This window comes from Helicoverpa armigera, chromosome 14, assembly GCF_030705265.1.
Source record: "Helicoverpa armigera isolate CAAS_96S chromosome 14, ASM3070526v1, whole genome shotgun sequence".
NCBI lineage: Eukaryota > Metazoa > Arthropoda > Insecta > Lepidoptera > Noctuidae > Helicoverpa > Helicoverpa armigera.
This window is the reverse complement of record NC_087133.1, coordinates 7,806,269-7,826,754: the sequence shown is the minus strand read 5'-3', so window position 1 is coordinate 7,826,754 and position 20,486 is coordinate 7,806,269. Positions and strand designations below refer to the sequence as shown.

Here is a 20,486-nt window from a genome sequence, read left to right as displayed (position 1 = left end):
TTTTCCGACACGTTTTCTTTGACTACATGACAAATAAGTACTGGTATATTTACCGTGAAATTTTAAATCCCCTACTTTATTACCTCTCTCAGGTTTAACATGTTGACACATTTAATTTATTTTTGACATCATTACGCTTCCTCCTGCATCGTAAAATGTTATGAAATTGACTATCCTGGTCATATCACGGAGATTAATAGCTGTTATTCATTTTTGATCTCCTGCCAACATGTGTATCCATGGAAGATTAGATGAGATTAGATTAATGCGAGACACCACAAAATTTAATATTAATGATGAGTGGGATACAGCATATGATTATAACAATATTGACGTTAACTAATAATGAAAATTGGGGTAAGCCAGTAATCCGTAGAGAAATCAAACAGTAAATTACAACGTAAATCGGATACACGAATACCCTTGTGTTGAATTGCAAGCCTCGCGCTAATGGCGTTAAATTTGGAACATTCAGCCATCGTATTTGCCAAAATAAACACAAACAATAAAACGTTGAACCCTCCTCACTTCCGAACAAGTGGAAACATGTAAACGCTGCATAAACAATTCGTTGACCTGGAAATCTTAGAGCAGTTTTGCCCCAAAGATTAATTAGTTGGGGCAAACATCACGTCTAATCTCGAAATCTGCGTGCATCCGTCCGAAATAAATAATTATCTCGGCTGACGGAAAATGCAATGTAGATTTAATATTCTTGACGTCTAGTTACAATTCTTGCTTTAGTCGACTCGGTCGTGGAAACACGTATAGGACTCAAGCTAAGAAAAATATTACAAAGACATAGCAGCATGGCTGAACAAGACACAAACGGAGCGGCGAAAAGAGTAAGCTATTTTAAAGAAATCTTATTCGAAGCCGCTTAAATAAAATATAATATAAACAAAGTGAATACAAGATTGAGGCCTTTGTAAATTAAACTGTGAACAAAGTTTTGACAAGTATCTAACCTTTGAGTGAGTAATTTCTCATCTTGAGCAACTTGACTTGAGGGTTCTCGAGTCACCAGTGTTATCTTTTCCGGTCACTTCAAGTTTAATATTTGACGGTCGATTGCGAATATTCATTTATCAAACAAAATATTGTTAGAGAGTGTATCTTTTTGTTGTTGTAAAATAAATTATTCTTTAAGGGAGAACATTTTAATAAGCTGTAAAAGGATGAAAGTGATCCTGCTATTAAAATTGCGGCCTTATAAAGTGTATTGTATTTTCGCAGAGGGGATCTAAAGGGGAGCGACGCCGTAGCCGACCTGACGATGCTAAGGACGAAATAAAGAAATTTAAAGAGAACCTACTACAATCTCTCACCCCTGGCGAGTAAGTATTAGAATTAATATTGATATTATGGTAAATTCATATTCAAAAAAGCATTCAAAAATTCTGCATTAAAAATTATTAAGCAAGTAACAAATTATATTTTTACACTGAAGATTCTGCCTTCGTAAATTTGGCAATATTAGATTTTTTATATTATCCTCAAGCGCACCGCATTAACAAACGCAATTTCGGTTAAAATGTATTTATTGAAAAGTGATTGAAAAGGCGCTGGGTTGCGAATAAAACGGAAAAGTGCGAACGGTTTTTAAATAGGGGAATTTATTTTTATCCAATTTCAAGAGTAAAAGTATTATTCGAATCTTATAAAAAATGTCTAAATAGGGTCGTGTTTTATTTATAAACTTCCAATTCAATCTTGCGTAATGAGAAGAGGCTTTTAAAGAGTTTAGTACAATATTCATTTTTTGTAATTTTCCTTGACTTTATAACCAATTTCATTATTAACTTATTTTTCTTTCATTTTCATCTTAATTTAATTCGGCCTACGTCCTTTTATCACGCTAATGCAGCTACCGACACAGATGACAATTATACCTACTTGGCATAATTAGGTGTTTTTCGAGTACACTTTCGTTACATCGACCATGGCTAAAACCACAGAAAACGGCTAGTTTAGTACACTCCGCACTAACTTTGTCGCAAAATTGCGAATCAAATCAAAACCCATATTTTTATGACTCCAACAGAAATCCAATTTCTGACTTCGATTCTCTAAAATCAAAAACGACTAGAAACTTTGTGATATCGTTTTGTTTTCCAACAGTTCTATTATATCGGAGAATGGGAACGACTTAACTGTCCCCCAGCAACCGAGATCGCGCTCGGCTTCCAAAGCGAGGGAAGCTCTGTGTTTGCCAGCGAATGTCCAAGCCGAACTCGACGATAATAAAATTTTTGAACTGAAAGAGGTACAGGATTTTATTTCTATGTGTTTTAGAATAGTGGTTGTTATTTTGATGCTATGTGCAAAGATTATTTTTTTTATATTCTACGGTTATACAAGCATAATAATTATTATTTTGTCTACACCCATTTATAAATAGGTAAGATTTGTAATTGTGTGCTTGAAACAGATAGTTAAGAAAAAAGTGGTTGATCATTTCTTAAATAAAAAGCTTTGATAAAAATACACAAAATAAGAGGCAATAATGGAATGCTCAGAAATAATGATGTTGCCAATATAATTATTGAGTTTCGAGTCCATTGACTTGAAACCCAAAGCCACTATATTAACGCAGTTCATTAATAAAATTTGCTGAAAATCATTATCGTAAATGAGCTTAATATTTTCTCTGTTTGTTACTGTGTAATAATTTAATTTGCTGTAATTTTGTTTTCAGGCATTTTTACTGTTTGATATGGATGGCGATGGGTGTATCGACTTCAGTGATCTTCGCGCTACATTGGTCAGCCTTGGAGACAAAATTGATGAGAATGCTATCCGCAACATGCTTGCTGAGGTAAATATTTTTATATATAAAATATTATATATTATTCTCATCAAAAATATTTTATATTTTTGAAAAATAAAATATGCCAAGGTGTTAAAATATTTCATAAATATAACTTATCTAGATTACTCTCAAGGTATTTTTCCAGATATTTTTAGAATTATTTATATCTAAAAGATCATAGACGCAGTAAACATGTAATATCCTGTTGACGACCTCATTTTAATAGCGACGTATCATGGCAACATTTCACTTAAGATATTAACAAAACTTAAAGCAATACCACAAGAGTTTCATTAGTTACAACAGAAACCACATACACCAATAACTTCTAGTAATTTCAGTGCAACGAAATTAACCCATTTTGGTACGGAAGTATCCATATTCAGAATACAGTACTTAGTAACATCAACATCTGGCATTATAAGTAGCTACCAGTAGTTTGGATATGCACAGTCTACCCATAAATTGTGAACTATCCAATTAGCCAACTGGCATCTGTGTCAGTAGACAATTGTTGGTGAAACTTGTGTGTGCCAGTGTACCTACTGGTATGCCAGGTGACTAAACTTTGCTAAAAGTTGTGTATTCAGATGGACTGAAATGGACCAAGATTTAATTTAGGGCGTTCATGTGTAAGCGTGACGGTCGTTGAATTTTGATTTCGATTTGAGAGCGTTTGCTCAAACTGTGTGATACCAAAAATTGAGAAGGGATTGTTTTTTAAACTTTTCAAAATAAGTAATGTACCTAAGTTTAGATTTTATAACTCCTATTTCTTCTAAATCCATATTGTATTTTTGAAGATCCTTAGAACGACAATTCCCGTATTATGAGCACAAACAAGTACCGGAATACGTTATGAAGAAAGGCACGCTTGACATCTGTCGTGTTGAATCGATCCGCAGTATATTTCTGTTTGTTTTCGTCTTGGTAGTAGCATTCAACATATAAGGTAACTTAGAATATAGCAGATTGAAATCTTATGTAGACCATAGAGGCATAGACCATCGCTAAAAATATAAACCGCAATACAATTTAAAAAGGTTTTGACAAGACCTCGTTATATAAAAGTGACCCTTTTCGAAAAGATCTTTATTCTTTGATCACAAATTCTGTTACTAGGCCCCAGATTTCCTGTGGGCCCAAAAGTAATGAAAGTTCAAAATACCTTCTTGGAATTAATGAATAAACAATCCTAACAAACAAGCCTAACAATTCAGCTTCGAACAATAATTTATCAAACTCAAGACGGCAACACTAAAATAATTTATCCAATAACAATAAAACAACTCAGTCTATTTGCCAAAGGCGGTCTTAAAACAGATAGGAAACTTTGCTTTTCTTTTAATTCCGCTTAAGTATTGTTAGGGAAGTTTGTGGGGGCTGACGAAAGAGTCTCTAAGCTCGTGTCAATCCCCAGATCTGACGAGGTCACGGGGATTTGCCCTCCACTGCTTTTACGGATCAAATTTAAATTCTGTTGTCTAGGACAGTGTCTGCAGATTCCAAGGCATTACAGTATATTTTTCCTGTATCATACAGATTATGGGAGCTTATTCTTTCTCCCATTTTTCTTGGCCGGGGAATTGAAATTAAATTTCTATTATAATCTGGGAATAGCGTCGTAATCCACTTTGAAGTGTTTGTTTAATCTGAGGACTTAACTTATTTATTTATCAATTTTATGCATAATTGTTAGTGTTTTAATATTTATTTCTAGTTCTGCAAAAATCACTTCATCTGCATATTTCTCTTTAACAGAAATCATTATAGTTATCGGCACGAATCTTGAACTCTGACCTTCACCTGCGCAGAAGTAATTTATTGGGTCCCTGTTGTCGTATGAAGTGAGGCGCGGGGGCGGGCTAAAGCGGTGATTGGCAAGCAGTGCATCGCGTCATAGCCGTCGCTCGGGATTGGTTCTTTGCTAATAAATGACTTCTGCGCAGATGTAGGTCAGAGCTCAAGATTCGTGCTCATATGTTCATTGACCTTCAAGGATTGTATTATACATATTTCTATTTTCTCCTGTATTGCGTTTAGGATGTTAAATTATTTTAGATTTAAATGGACTTGTTTTTACACATCAGATACCCAATCCAATTTATTTCAACTGCGGTCCGGTCTGATAAAGGCTTATTAACATTACGTTGCGCGGATTCCCTTTCCGTTGTTCAAATGTTAGCCCACAATCTGTATAAAGGTCATAGACATTTTAATTTTGATTCTGTTCATTTGCAAAATATTTTGAAAAGGTCGCGTTATATGTAATTGTTTTAAATTGTGTCAATGTTTTTCATGGATTGTTATGCAAATATTTTGCAGATACAAAGTCATGTTATTTCGTAATTGCTTGAAGATAAATTATTTAGTAGGTATCATGTTGAAAATATACGTAACCATAGCTAAATGAATCTGTTGAACGCTAACCACATTCAATCAGTAGCTATCGATGCACTAATTAGTGCCTTTACGAACGATTCCGCTTTAAACCGAGACCGCAAAAACCAGTGGCATTTAAAATAAATGTAACTAAACTAAACGATCTATTTGTTTTTCTCTCTTTTCTAGCACTTTGAGAAAACAAGTGCTATATCATCATCGTTGATATTGCTCGACATAACACTAATGACACATGATCCGGTGGTTTAAAGAAAAATTTCTCGTTTCCAATTAAAGTTTTGATACCGGCTAAATACCTGATCTTTGTAATGTGCATACTACCATACTACATACATCTGCATTCTGAATTATGAGCCACAGACTATCTGCCGACTAAAAATTGGCATTGTGCGTGAGCTCTTAGTCATACGGTTGAATTATCAGAACTAGCCTATTTAGTACCGGTTCAATATCAGAAAGGACATGTGATGCGGGACCAAAAGCAATTTACTGCAAACTATCCACATAATTCTGAAAGCCTTTGACAGATCATCATTTCACACTGCCAGAGAGCGCACAATTATGTCCTACTCGAACATATTTATTATGAAGCATCCATGCCACTTACTGGTACTTTATGATTGTCCACCAAATGAACATCAGCATTGCAAACGTTCAATATTCTAGAAACTGATCAAAATGTTTTATGTACTTGTAATTACATGGTCACCCATAATACACAAATCAGTGGCGTCAGTATGCATAAATAGTAAGTTCAAGCTTTATCTTAGTACATCATCATCTCCAACTTAATGGAGCCTCGAACTACCACACGAGTTGCAGCGTAGAACCCATATTTAGGTATCACGACTCGAGTACATATGCGCATAGATCTCTGTGTTAGGAAGTAACAGCAGTTTTTCAAAAACTATACTCAAGAAGTTATTGATATGTGTTTTCGTTTTGGTTTTTCAGGCACCAAATCCTTTAGATTTCGACGGCTTCGTCAATCTGCTTGGGTATAGAACTCTGGAGTTGGATTCAGAAGAAACACTTTTGTCGGCGCTGTCTCGATGGGACAAGAACAATAGTGGATTAATCTCTGAAGAAAGGTACGTATTTTTGGACTTTTTGATTTATATTTGGCTTTATCGTTCATGTTGGGACTAACTATAGTAAGTTCTTTGGTTGATCTCACCAGTTGAACATCAGAAATTTCCATAATTCTTATTCTATAACACGCATTTCGTTATATGCTATTAAAGTTTTAGGCGACCTGTAATATTTATATGGGCCAACCTACAATGAATTTACACCAACTCATAACTGAAGTTAGCAAGCTTTGGGAATGGGCTAACTTATGTAATCCCCAGTGTATTGAGGACGCTAATAAACTTCCACTTCTAACTTCAAGTATATATTGCGTTGTATGCTAATAATTAATATGACGGTAATTGTAAAGTCCGAACTTGTGGCTAAGTAGCAGCCGCACGGGTTAATCAATCATAAGGTTGAGCAACGCTTGGCGAGGTCAATCCACGGATGGGTGATCGTGTATTGACGAGTTCCTCCATGTTTCAGAGGGCACGACCATTTTTAGCCGTGGTTAGGGGTAGGTGCCAGAAAGTCTGATAACCAATCTTAAGTGGTATTTGGTTGCCCAGGTAACTGGATCGAGGGGGTTAGATAGGCAGTCCATGTAAAGCACTAGTACTCAGCTTCATCCGGTTAGAATGAAAGCCAACCTCAACAAAATTTTTGGAAAGGCTCACCAGATCTAAAGCAAAAATATTTGTATCTATATTTTTTTGCCTACTACATACCTAATAAATGTAGAGAGTTTTTATTTTGTTTTCAAAACAATTGAAGTAGACTTTTACTAGCAAAAACAGAAGTAGGTAGGTATTGTTTGCCTCGATACAAGGGTTTTTCACTTATAATACCACAAGAGCTTCAAAATTATCGGGTATTATCCGATAGGTTCGTTGCAAACAAATGAAGGAGTCAAGTTTTTCAGGTTAAAAAATCACGAGCGCGAAGCGCGAGTGATTTTTCCTGGAAAACTTGACGACTTTATTTGTTTGCAGGGAACCTTGAGGGAAATGCCAGATAATTATGAAGCTCGTGTGGTATTCGGGAGATTATTTTTCCGTCCCAAATGTCGGCCACAACCTGTCAGTTTGACGTAGCAACGACCAGAGAAAATATTCAAAAAATTTTCAGTATAATACCATGTAGGTTGTACCACGTGACGTCGAATGGTGCAATTCTATTGGTCGATATTTGGGTCGGAAAAATAATCACAAATATTTGGAGAGTATTTTTTATAAAATTCGACATCCACATATTCGTTTTTATCAAAGTAGAGGTACATAGGTATAATCTGAAGGTTTGTTTACGCAAATACATTATATAGATGTGTTTTTATTTGTACACAAAGGATTACGTAAATATGCCTCAGGCAAAATAAAATATGGGATTTGGAGCTTAGCGTCGAGGAAAAACATCATACATAGCTGACCGATCATTTGCCGAGAAAACTTCATGTTGTGGATAGAACTTTCTGTACTTGTAAAAGTACCTAACTTTGTACCAAACTTACAGAATCAGTACAATTGCTTGCTTGAGCAAATCTATCTGCTTAACTGATAGTGAAGTTACACGATGATAAAATATTAAGCCATAGCTACATATGGACGGAGTTTGCTAACTTTGTTTCACCTAGTCTTTTGCCAACTAGGTTAGGGTCGGCTGGAAGTGAACAAGATGCAGCCAAATATTAATATTTTACATAGAGAGATTGCTGTCTGACCTCCACTACCTAACTGGGTTATAGCGGGTTGTACTATGATCCAGTTGTCGGAATTTCGGCATTGTGCAATTGTGATGAATTTCATGTTATCGCAAGGATAAACTAAGTCAACTTCGAATGATTTTATTAACACATTTATTTCTGTATTACTTGTAAGTTATGAGGAATATGTGTCAACTTCTTTTTTTTAATCTAGAGGATATAGTAAAAGCCTATTTTGAGCAGTGGATGGATATCTCATGCTTTAACTTTTTGTTTCCGTAACCCAATGATTTTTTATAGTACAGATATGTTACCTTCATGTAATTGCAGTTTTCAATCTGTTCCGCGCAATCGAAAATTGCACACATTGACAACTTTTACTGATGAGTAAAACAAAAGATGCGTAAAAGCACGCAAATGAAAGAGATAGTTATTGTTTTAGTCATTGCGCTTCAAATGTTTACTAGTTCATTACTAACTACTAAACGTCCTAATTGGGTGGTATTTGAGTCTTCACAACGCGCGCGCTTGTAACAAATCTATACTATAAAAAATCATTGCCGTAACCCGTTTTGGCTACGGAAACAAATGACTCATGAACATTAGCCAGATCGATGTATGGCAAATTGGATAATGACGATGACGACTCCAGAGAATTTAATTACTACAAAACCGTAAGCTGTTTAAAACTGAAACTGCCCTTAAAATAATTAATCCCTAAAGTGGAAAACATCCGTATCAGGTCTGAAATAATTTTAATTAAACCCAAATGAATTACAATTATATCTTAATAGCCATAAAAAGGTATCGTTTAAATTTTACATTACTCTAGGGACCGGTAAATATTGCGAATCAAGATTTAAATTACATTTTCAGATACTCGCATGGAATGATGTATTCTCGGGTAACTGTCACGATATGATTTAAACCGGTCCTTAGGCAGTTCCCGGAATGACGCGTGTTTAAATTGGGTACGTTGAGTAGTGTTTTAATTGTATTTTAAAGTTTTAATGTATTCAGATTTTATTACAGTTTGTTGATGATATTTACAAAATATTATGTTTTGGATGATGGTATTTCGCCCTAGTCAAGAGACGGAATTAGATCACAAAGTATCTTGAACGCAAAATGGAAACTAATGCACTTATGTTGCTCCTGTACATAAAAGAAAACCATTAAAAATATATTAAAATTTTAATCCAAGGCTCCAAAAATGTGAAATTTTAATCACGAGTTGCGTTTAAAAGTTTCTACTTAAAAGAGTACACCATGGCGGTTTATTAAAATTCTCAGTACAATCTGCTGTTTACGACATCCCTCTATTATGGTATTGTTATATCTATGGAATAATTTTGACAAGGATAACGTAGTTTTAAGAAACCTTTGTACCTAAGCGTATCGTAAAACAAAGTTATGCGTGTCCATTTTAACTTAATGACTGTTTTTTGTAAACTTCAAATAACAGCTTAAAGAATATTTTTTTTTGTCATAAATTAAAAAAAAACTTTTTGGAACTTAACGATAAAAATATTCCCTATAGAGATGTTTTTATGAGAGATAACGAAAGTTTTCAAATAAACATAATAGTTTCTTGAATACGCTATAAATTAATTGCTAATGCAAATTGGAGAAAGTTTAATTTTATTAGAAATGTTTTGATATAATTACGCTAAATGTAGATGTTCAAACTTTATCCAATTGATCAAGTTAAGCTGAGTTATGTGTAGAAACTTTTTAAATTACGTAGGCATAGGTACGTTACTTTAATAGAACTTTTGGGTATAATTTTTGTTTAATCAAACGAAAACGTTAAAAGGTAACGCGGAAATTCGTGAAAAGGTAAAACGCTAATAAAATTGATAATTTATTGAATTAATTTCAAAATAGTATAGGTATAAAACTAGCCAGCAATACAGGTATCGTTTATTCTACGTACTCATCTCTATTATAATAATCATAACTAATGCAATTGAAAAATATGTAATTCTATTTACCTATGTGGTAATACAAAAAATAAAAATAAATTATTATTTGCTACAAAAACAGGCCCAGAGGTGAACAATTCCCATTTGATCGGTATTTTTCACGTGATACCAAGTTTCCGATACACTACGCTTTTCTTTTATTCCCAACGCTAAGAGATAATGTGAAACGCTAAAATAAAATTTATTACATACTAGCTGTTTCCCGCGGGTTCGTTCCCAGGACCTTCGGGACTTGGAAAAAAGGTTTATTGCTCAGTCACGTTTAAGAGGCCAGTAATATTTTATTCGGTTGCTATGGTAACACATTCTTACAGTGGAAGTTTTCACTAAAATCTAGACATGTTTTAAGCTCTGCACGTAGACTGTGTACGGTGTAAAGCGTCTTATTATTTACGACATCGCTTCTGAAGTAGGTAATAGTGGAAAGCTTTTTGTAGACTGGCAAATTAAAAGTCTATTCAGGTTTTCTATTACATTATAGGTAGCCCAATGTTTATTGGTGTTGACTAGTTAGAAATACACTGCGGAACGTGAAAGGAGCTACAAGAAATTGTATAGGTAATATTGGAGGAAGATTTCATTAAATAATTATACCTAGAAAAACTGACTCATCTCCCTCATTTGATTCCAGGATTAGACACGACCTCATGACCTTTGGAGACAAGTTCACAGCCAAAGAAGCAGACTACGCCTTAGACGAAGCACCTATGATTGTACAAGACGACGGTTCAACTATGATCGACTACGTAAAGTTTTGTCGAAAACTTGCCGGGTTGAGGAAGCCGACCAAAATTGAGGTCAAGTGAGGGAAAAATTGAAGCCTTTTTATTGCGGTGTGAACAATAAAAGTTTTCTTATAAAAATAAAATTCTGTGTTTTATTAATTTCAATGATTTAAAAATATTTTTTCCACTCAAGAGTAATGATGAAAAAGTTAGTTTAAAAGATATTATCACAGCTATTAAACTAATGCAAGACGTTTCAAATTAATCTAAGTCACAATTGATCTTAATCGAGATAACTTTGGAATTAAAACTCGTAACTTCTCGTTTAATAGATTAATTATTTGATTTGATTCTTAACTATTAATTGATTGAATGTGATAAACGATCTTACTCATTAGACATTCGTTAGAGCACCTAAAACTTTTTAATGAAAATTATATAAAAATAGTTTTCATTCGCAAGCAATATAAGACGCATTTTCTATTAAGATATTGAATAAAGTAAGTATTGTTAAAAAGATCTGAGGAGGCAAAAGATAAATCCACAATGAAAGGGTTATTTGGCCCCTTAGAACCGAAGCTTGTCAAGGTAGAGAGATTGTTCGAAACTATGGTTCTGGTGCAGAAAGGACTCCAGGCGTAACTAATGTAGATTTTAGCCATCTAAACTCAATCGTAATTTTTTGATTAACAATATAAATAAAACAGTTTTAAATCTATAAGTTCGCTATCGAGGTAAATGAAAAGCCAAGCAAATCTACTCACTCAAGATGCTCCTTATAGATATCGAAGTCAGTGAAGACGAGCTCGACGATCTCGTGCGGCGCGGCCACGAAGGTGTAGAGCAGACAGTCGATGCGCGGCGGGTAGGCGCGCGGGTAGTCGGGGCTGCTGAACGTGCCGCGCTCCTTGCCGTACGTCGACGTGTAGCGGATACATGAACAACCTGGAACAATACATAGGACCCTTAGTAACATAGCTACACCTTTAGCTAGTTTTACCCGGTTACTGATATAGTCTCTGATGTCTTGTTAGGACCTCATCTGACAGACAAACTTTAAGTTTTGGTTTCAAAGGACCGAAATATCTGGCAGCAATTATAAACAGCCTTTATCTGGCAAATAGCTTTAACTATCGAATAGCTAAATGATATTGGCGATATTAGCTCTTTCTGTACTAAAGATTATTATAATAGGCCATCAGCAAAGTATCCATATGTTAAATCGCAAATTGACCGCAATATATTGTGGCACTAATTCACAAAGGTTCATAGTAAATTATTCACACACATGCGATTACTCCTGAGACTGCAAAGGTAGCTAATTATGTAAGAAACTTAGTTCTCGTTTCTATGTGTGAAAGTCGTTTTATGCCAGGTTTTCCAAGGTAGGTCACAGACTACCACGAGCCACGATTTACAAAGCTAATTGCAACCAAGTTTCGATACATCTATAACCATCGTTGCCCGGTGCATATGAACCATACATGTTCTTGCAACTGAAACTATTCACGAAACTATTTATATGAAATTACCTACATAGGACTCTTCTGTCAATACGAATGTCTAAAGTTAGTTACTGACGCATCTTTTCACGACCACTATGATTTCATAATCATACCATTAACTGACACAAAACTTCCCAAGTAATACACCGATTTAAGATTGGATGTGGTTAAAATCGACTCGTTACTGTGGTTACTATGCTATCCATGTAGCAGCAGTGTGATTCTATAAGCTTCACTCTAAACTTCACATCTGAATCCGCCGTGAGTTACTACACTAGCGCTACTCTATCGAGCGTGTTTGCGAGTTGAACTAAATTAAACTCGAGATTTTGACAGGTAAAGTATGAGATGACATTTAGACCGAATGTGAAGTAAGAGTGAATAGCGAAGTGAAATGTGAAGTGAATTGCGAGTTGTTGTTCGAATTTTATAGAATCGACGTACAGATCACATTTTCTTTTGGATCCATTTACCCTTTGTGTCACGTGCCTTGTTCTATACATTTACGAACAAAGTTAACTTCCAACGGTCAGCGCAACCCAGCGCACTGGAGCATCACAGTGTGTGATCCGCCTTAGCTTAATAGTACGTGAGGTGAGTATAGCGAGAAGTGGATTGCGCTAAAGCCTACCAGTTTATATAGGCTCTGGAAGACTGCCTGGATTTGTAAAAGATTTTCTTCTAAGTGCGGATAATGTTGCCTCAGTTTTGTTATGTTGATGAAATGAAAACATAAACAGTTTGTTTGCCTCTAGGAATTACTAAGAGAAGTTTGTATAAGTCTCAGACTCTATGATGGTACGTAAATGTTTGAGTGGAAAATTTTATATATTTTAAAAAAAATACTCTTTTAATTAATTATGAAATTATGGCATTAATTTTAATTTATATAATTGAAAAGGATTACACAGTTGATTACAGTTTAATATATTCCAAATCTGATAATGAAATAATTATCGAACAACGTTTTCCATAATTATTGATGAAAGCTTTGACGTTACAATTTAACTTCCATTAGGAGGGAACAACAAAACCCATTAAAATGTTCACGTAACCCAAAATATCAACACAAGAGCCTATAAAATTTAATACCCACCATAAAAGGTCCCCATAAGTTATCCCTTCGACTTCCTATCTCCCACTCTCATCACAGACCTCATATTCAATAACTCAGGCATCAGATCTTATCGAAAGCAATTTTCATTAACATGGTTAACTCCTTCAGTTAGTAAATTACTAAACCCTCGAACAGCTCCAGTCAACTATTCCAATTTAGTTTGAATGTTTCCTTTCTTGATTACAGAACGTTTCGGAATTGATGGGATATTATTGTGCGTAACAGACCAAGTTTAGCCATTATCGGTAATAGTAATGTTGCTTCAAAATTCAATGAACAAAAGCCTCCTTTGACGTTAGTGCGCCTGATTGATGATGTTCAGCATAAGAATATTAATTTTACGAACAGAGCCTGTCAAAACAGAGGTGTTGGCAAAATATTGTTGAATATTAAACAATGTATCTGCCTCTGTATTGGATAACAATAAATTGAGGTCATAACAAAAACAAGAGAGAGAACAAAAACAATTTTGAGAGCTACAAGGTATCTGGAATGAATGTTTGGTGACCCACAATATACTGAGCTTGAACAAAGAAACTACCTAACTAACGTAAGAACTACTTTGCCACCTAATATCTTATTCATTTAAGTACACAAAAAGTTTTTTTTTTCAATCGAGATCTATTGGAAAAGTTTTTTGATTTTCTTTCATTGTTTGGATTTTCGAAGGACATATTGAGTTTCATTACTTTATGCTTTTACTTTGAGAGAATACATATTTTTTTAGAGAGGTTTACTAAAACTGTGCTTAGCGGTTTTTTAGCACGTTGCTTTACTACAACTTTGCTTAGCTAAAAGTAGTTTGTAGGTAGCAGGTGCTTTATGGGAAATGTTCAAAGGCGTAATATTGGTATTATCATGAATGATTTGGATTGGCAATTCACATTTGAAAGTCTCTAGAAAACCATTACAGCTAGCCACACCACCAGTCCAATTTTATCATTCCACCGAATTTCGAAGTTACCACCGAAATAGAATCCACTAAGAACTGTACAGAACAGAAATAGGTATTAAAACTAGAGATCTATTTCTATGAGATTCGAATCGAAGTGTCCGCAATCATTGGTGTGTGAGTGTCCGGAAATTGGCACCGCTTGGCCGGACACCGGACCAGTTCGGCCGGACGAAAGCGCCCATGCTGGGAAGATAGCGGTTGTAATAATTTGGTTAGAAATTAATAGTGCATCTAGCTTTGATCTTGCTTAGAAGCGTGGTTTAGTTTTGCGAGTCGGTATGCATCGTAATTTATAACTGTGAAGCTTGGTTTTATTTAGGCGACAATAATCCTTTGCTATATAACAACTCCAATTTCCACCTTCATTATCAATTTATTTCCTTTGCGATTTTTGCTGTCTACAACATTTCTATTTTCGAACATAATTTGAAGCATTGCCTGACTGAATCCGTTTAAAAATGTATCCTAACCTTGACATCTAAAACCTTCTACAAAGCTTGAATTCGGACGTCAAAAGGTGAAACAATTTCCTTTTAGCCGCACGTGCGCGGCAATATCGCATTACACCGAACAAAAGACAGCCGACTTCTTGTTGAAACGCGTTGACCTTTAGCTAACTGGGAATTTCTAAATAATTGACCTTTGCAATGTTATTGTTCCAAGTGGATGACCAATCGGATCGGTCGAAGGAATTCATGCATATAATGTGTCTCCGTTTATTAGCGGGGGCGGTAGCTGGTGAATAGTTCATTCGATTGCTTTTTTTTTGTTATGTTGCAGCAATTGGTACAGCTACGGACATTAAAATGTATATACCTATGTATGCCATTGTGTACAAGATTCTGAATTTGTCTTTATCCTTATTTCTTTCCCTGTTCTTGTGAAGTATATTGTTAATCTCCATCTAATAAAGAATGATTCGATAGGACGACACGATTTACAAAATTGATAATTTCGCCTAAAAGTTTACCAAACTCAAAATAGTAACTAAGTAGATCTTTCTGGAAATCGGTCTGCGAGCGGCGATGATCAATTAATTAATATTGCGGGTAAGTTGTGTCAACTAAGAGAAATGAGTTGTTGCGGATTTCTGCCGAATGATTGAGTTACCACTCGAGCCACTACCGACTAATGACAGGGGTTATTAATCATCTTTATCGCACCTCTCGCTCGCACGCACAACTCCCCCGGGCTTCGTTTGTTTTTGTGTACTCATTTGTTTTTGTTTTGTGTTTATTTTATTGATTAACTGCTGCAGTGTGGCCAATCTAATGATTTATTATGGTATAGCATTTCAAAGCTGTAATAAAGTATGTTTTGTTTGGCTTTAAAAGCAAAGGTAGAACTTCATCTCAACCATCAACCAGACTCTTTTGGATGGAGAGCAAAATGTTATTAAGGAAACTTAAAATTATTTTCGTCAAATGAGCGTCAAAACAGACTACTTACTTATCGGAAATGTATACTTAGAAAACCAGTCTGCTATACTTAATAGAGAGTGGGTCTGGCGTCTAGAAGATTGAAGTGGCCTTATCCATTATTTATCCAAATGTCTCGTCATAATTACTTCAATTAGTTAACTGGTTCAATTAAGAATTTCCATCCATCTACTGAATTGCGGCAATTTCTTGCTGGCTGCTTTTAGTGAGATAAATGTATCAAGCGTTTTCCTATTTCGCGTTACATAATATTGTCATCGTGATTTATTGCCGGTCCCCGGTGGTTAATAGGGCACTACGTCAGGGCGTATAGATACATTACAGGCAATGGATGTCATCATAAGCAATTAATACATTACGCCAAGTGCTAAGCAATAGCTGTTTCGATCGGTCCATTTGACCTACAAAAACAAAATTAGGCACATTAAATAAGATGTATCACTGGAGCTTTGGCTGGTTTATCCAATACATTGATATTTCGGAGACTAATTCATAAAACTTTGATTAATTATGTATATCATACCACGTTCAAATACAAGAAAAAAGAGAATGGCCCTACTGCCAGCCAGTAAGCTTAGCTTACTGGCTTTCATACATTCTGACAAAAGCAAGGTACATTTACCACCTAAACACAACCTGAGATTTTAGTCCCACGAATTTGTAAGCTTAAGCACACTACGGTACAAAACCTGTATGCAGATACCTACCTTAATTACATGTAAGCATTCTTAGGTCGCATCTCCGTAGTGTTTTGGTTGGCTCCAACAATAACCCTATCTCACCCTGATTGTGGTGCACTAGCGAGCATTTATGTTAACCTGGTAACACAAAGTGTGGAGCTCTGGGGAGCCACCGTGGAGAACTAAATGTCTAGCGGAGATATCATGACGAAAATTCTCCTAAGAAAGTAGCGCGCCAAAATGCGGGTGTTTGGGGGACGAAAAACTTTACTAGCTCCGCCCATCATTTTCAAAATAAAATCACCAATCAACCAAGACAAATCTCTGATAGATTGGTTTTGATTTGAAGAGACCTGAACGCCTCGTTAGTTTTAGTAACTGATCACGTCAACCGTATGTTACTTGAGCTACAAGAAAACGCTTGACCTACCTTCCTTATGTCATCTCCACTATCATTCCTTCCTTCATGGGAGGCACCTAACTTGCTCGCTGGGAATGGAGTTAATATGTGTTTTGTTGCTTAAAACCTGCTTGGTGCATTTAATGGAATCGATATTGATAAAGTTGTAGCTGGTTGGTGGTTGTAGATGCGAATAAAGGGGTCTATTGGTTATGCAAATGTAGTGGTAAGCCGAGGATTGTGGAGATTTTGCAGTTGCACGGTTGAGTAGAATTTGTCTAGTTTTAAGTGTCAAGAAGATTATGCTGAACAAAATAAGCAAAAAGCTCTTGTGTACTAGAAAATATCGTTTATATCTGTGTAGGTTCTTTAGCATAAATGCTTCTTTTTACACGTAACTTTAAATTCAATCTTTGGTTTGCAATGTTTTGGGTACCAATTTTACCAGGCGTAAAAATAGAATATTCGATTTAATGATTAATTGATTACATAATATAAACAGCGTATAGTAAATTAGAAAGATATAACTATAATAAGCAATATAATATGTGTTTTAACTAGTCAAATATTGATTCAATTAATATTGGTAATACCCGTATTAGAAATAAATTATCGAAATGAATATGACACTCGTTACAAATTAATAGCTACGTTTGTGGGCTAAAAATAAGCTATAAGTAGGTTATAATCAGTGACCGAATAGCCAAATGTTAATTAAAATGTATTTTCAACAAACGTTATTAAAATCGAATAACCATCAAAATTAATTATGGAAATTAAATAAAAACTAATTTGCTAACTTTTGATGTAACATTTCGGTCCGAAAGTGTTAAACAATTTTCGAGAGTAGCGAAGTAGGTAAATAATTTGAAGTGTTACTAAAATACTTTGGTTCTAATCGATCCGCAAAGGGTGCAAACACACTTAAATGTTTCATCAAGATCGAACATTCGGCCAATTAGGTACCAAGGTCACAGAAACAAACAAGAGAAAATCTGTTCCATACAAAGTCTACCGAAGCGTGATCTATAAAAGTTTTCCTATAAATGAATGACGTATAAAGCGAGCAAATGTTGAGAAAATAAGATAAAATATTATTTGCTTTCCGGATTTCTTAGTCCCTGCGGATTTTGTTCGGATATATTGCCCATCGAATTCGGATTCTAGATGGTTTCTTTATGTTTACCGTCGTCTTGACCAGAGTGGAACTGAGCCTTTATGGACTCCACTTAGGCACAGATTTTTATGCCTGTTTTTGTAAAAACAAATCTGTATGCGTAGTTTAGCCTGAATAGTTGAGGTGGAATAAAATATTTATAGGCTTATTAAGGAGGCTGATTAGCTTGGTCAACATTTTTTTACGATGTTGTTTCTACCTATGTTAGCGTGTAACATTGTGTAGTAGGTATTTTGTTGCGTAGGTCCGTTGGTCGATTTCCAATGGAATTTATGAAAATATTTATGTTTCATAACCTTTGAAGAAAAGCTAATTTTATTCGTATAATGATGTTCTTACACAAAATTGTAGGAAGCTCAAAGCCTAGGGTGTATTTTTATTGTTTTTGTTGACATAGCCCAGCAGCTGTTCTCTTATTGTCAGGTAATTCGATATTGTGCGAATTGTCTTTACATGCCCGTAGATTTCAAACTAATAAAAACTACGTGAGAGGACAAAAAGCTTGCCCCGAATTTTGTATCCACATTCGTTAAAGAACTCCAACACAAAGCTGCTAAACTTAAACACAAATGCATATTTCAAAGCTGAACTAAAATTAAGTTGACAGCGTTAGACCCATTTTAAAGACATTTCTCAGTTGGTACAATTAAGTCACGTTCCCGTAACTATGTAACATGCTAGCGTTAACACAATCATTCGTGCTACAAAGTTATTCTCAGCACAGGTGTTCTAGACAATATAACTTGGAATAGCACTTTAGAGTTCGTAATCTAAGGATGCCTACAGATTTGCTTGCGATAGTTAGGTTGATTGTGGAATGAAAAGGTTGCGTGTTTATGAAACTCCAGAGGTGTTATAAGCATTCATTCTATGTACTTATTGTACATAGACATCGTACAAAACGTAGAAATAACGTATGAACTATGTATTGATGTTATTCTAACATTTGTTGACACTTTCCGCTGAATCTTTTCTAAGCACCAGCTAATGCATTGTAAAAGTAGTAACGATAGTAAATAATGTTCATTACGATACGCTTCTATAGTACACAGACAAATACGTAACGAACAAAAAAGAACAAAGCAACAATTTAAAGAATGTTAGGAGCGAAATTTTATTCTATAACAGTACGCTTCACTCCTTTCACAAAGTAGCTAATTGAAACTATTTCCCGAACATTCGGAGCTTCCTTTTGATCTCACTGAACTTACCCGAGCCACGATGCTTTATGGCGCCAACTACAGTAAGTCACGGTCGAAACTTTACTTGGATATCGCGCTATTGGGCCGAGCTCACTGCGTTAATCTCCTAAGTATAGAGGAAGACTGTTCGCTGGTCCATAAAACTTTAATTGTATAAATTCGAAGCGTCTAACTTGGTTAGCAGTTTCTGTATCGCAAATAAATTGTATAGGTATGATGCTTTCATTGCTTTAAAACCAACCACAGCAACGCTAGCTATTCAAGAATTTATTATTAATATATATTCCTCTACTTCCTCTAGTTTGTTTTACGAACTTAAATAAAATAGTGATAAACTCGGAGCTCGCTTTTCAAAATTCAAGAGACACGTAGAGGTCACAAATCATAAAGAGAACATTGCCTTTCCTGTTTACCTACAAAAACGTTGCAAGTTAAAATGTCACCAGTTTTACTATCGTGAACAAAAAACATTAAACTCGACATTTGGCAGAGATATAAAGCGATAGTTTTATCTTACACAAACACATTAACTTGACTCTTACCCTCTTTATCTAATGATGTTTACGCGTAGTGAAATGTAATGGGCTACATTAAATTTGCTTCATTCCCCGGTGTCGTTTTGAGCTGACAACATGAAGTATTTATTTCCTCTGATTTTATTTACTTTTGGGTTATGTGGGGCGCGAGTTGTGCCTGCTACGGATAGTATTGTTGTACCTGATCGTACTGACGTGAAGGAGAGGGCGCCTTTAAGTTATACGTGTAAGTTCCGGACTCTGCAAGGTGGTGATGCGTACCCTTCTGTGGTGGTGCGCTGGCACGGACAGATTCAAAGGATGACGTGGGACTCCGCTGGTGAAGTGACGTACGAACAGAACTATGTGTACCCGGCCGCCTTCCATGTATACCCGTCTTCTGATGGTCTCTCGGGAGGATCGTCTCAGGCCCCTTCTGATCCGTTCCCCGATGCACCAGTAATTCCAGACGAATATGTATTTGAAGATATCGTGGAATCATTCAAACGTGATTGTAAGCGACCTTATTGAATTGTAATGCGATAAATATACAGTGCTTTCAGTGTTTTTTGTTTTATTTTTGAATATCATTTTTGTGTGATTTTTTTCGCTCATTTGTCTTAGGAATGTAAGTATACCTATTAACTAGCAAGATTAAGGTTTAAATATGTTAATTACAACATAACACACTGACAAACATAATTGTTGGTAAACAATTAAAGGATTAAGCACCCTTACACAACACAATAGGTAAGCTATTTATATTTAAGTTACCACACTAATCTCTAAGAGCCACTT

General features: G+C 35.4%; 2 protein-coding genes across 2 annotated transcripts in view; one reads left to right on the top strand and one right to left on the bottom strand.

Annotated features, from left to right (window-relative positions):
• The window catches only part of LOC110381732 (suppressor of lurcher protein 1), a 359,122-nt gene that overhangs the window by 202,718 nt on the left and 135,918 nt on the right, over positions 1 to 20,486 (bottom strand). Inside the window, exon 4 of the mRNA XM_049837140.2 lies at positions 11,463 to 11,643. Coding sequence (XP_049693097.2) covers positions 11,463 to 11,643 — 181 coding nt within the window. The remainder of the gene's footprint in view (positions 1 to 11,462; positions 11,644 to 20,486) is intronic.
• Positions 718 to 10,801, top strand: LOC110381733 (uncharacterized). The gene is made up of 6 exons (XM_049837145.2): positions 718 to 845; positions 1,237 to 1,337; positions 2,122 to 2,266; positions 2,699 to 2,818; positions 6,170 to 6,306; positions 10,605 to 10,801. Exons 1-6 carry the CDS (start codon positions 810 to 812, stop codon positions 10,777 to 10,779), a joined length of 714 nt encoding a protein of 237 aa, XP_049693102.2. The 5' UTR covers positions 718 to 809; the 3' UTR covers positions 10,780 to 10,801.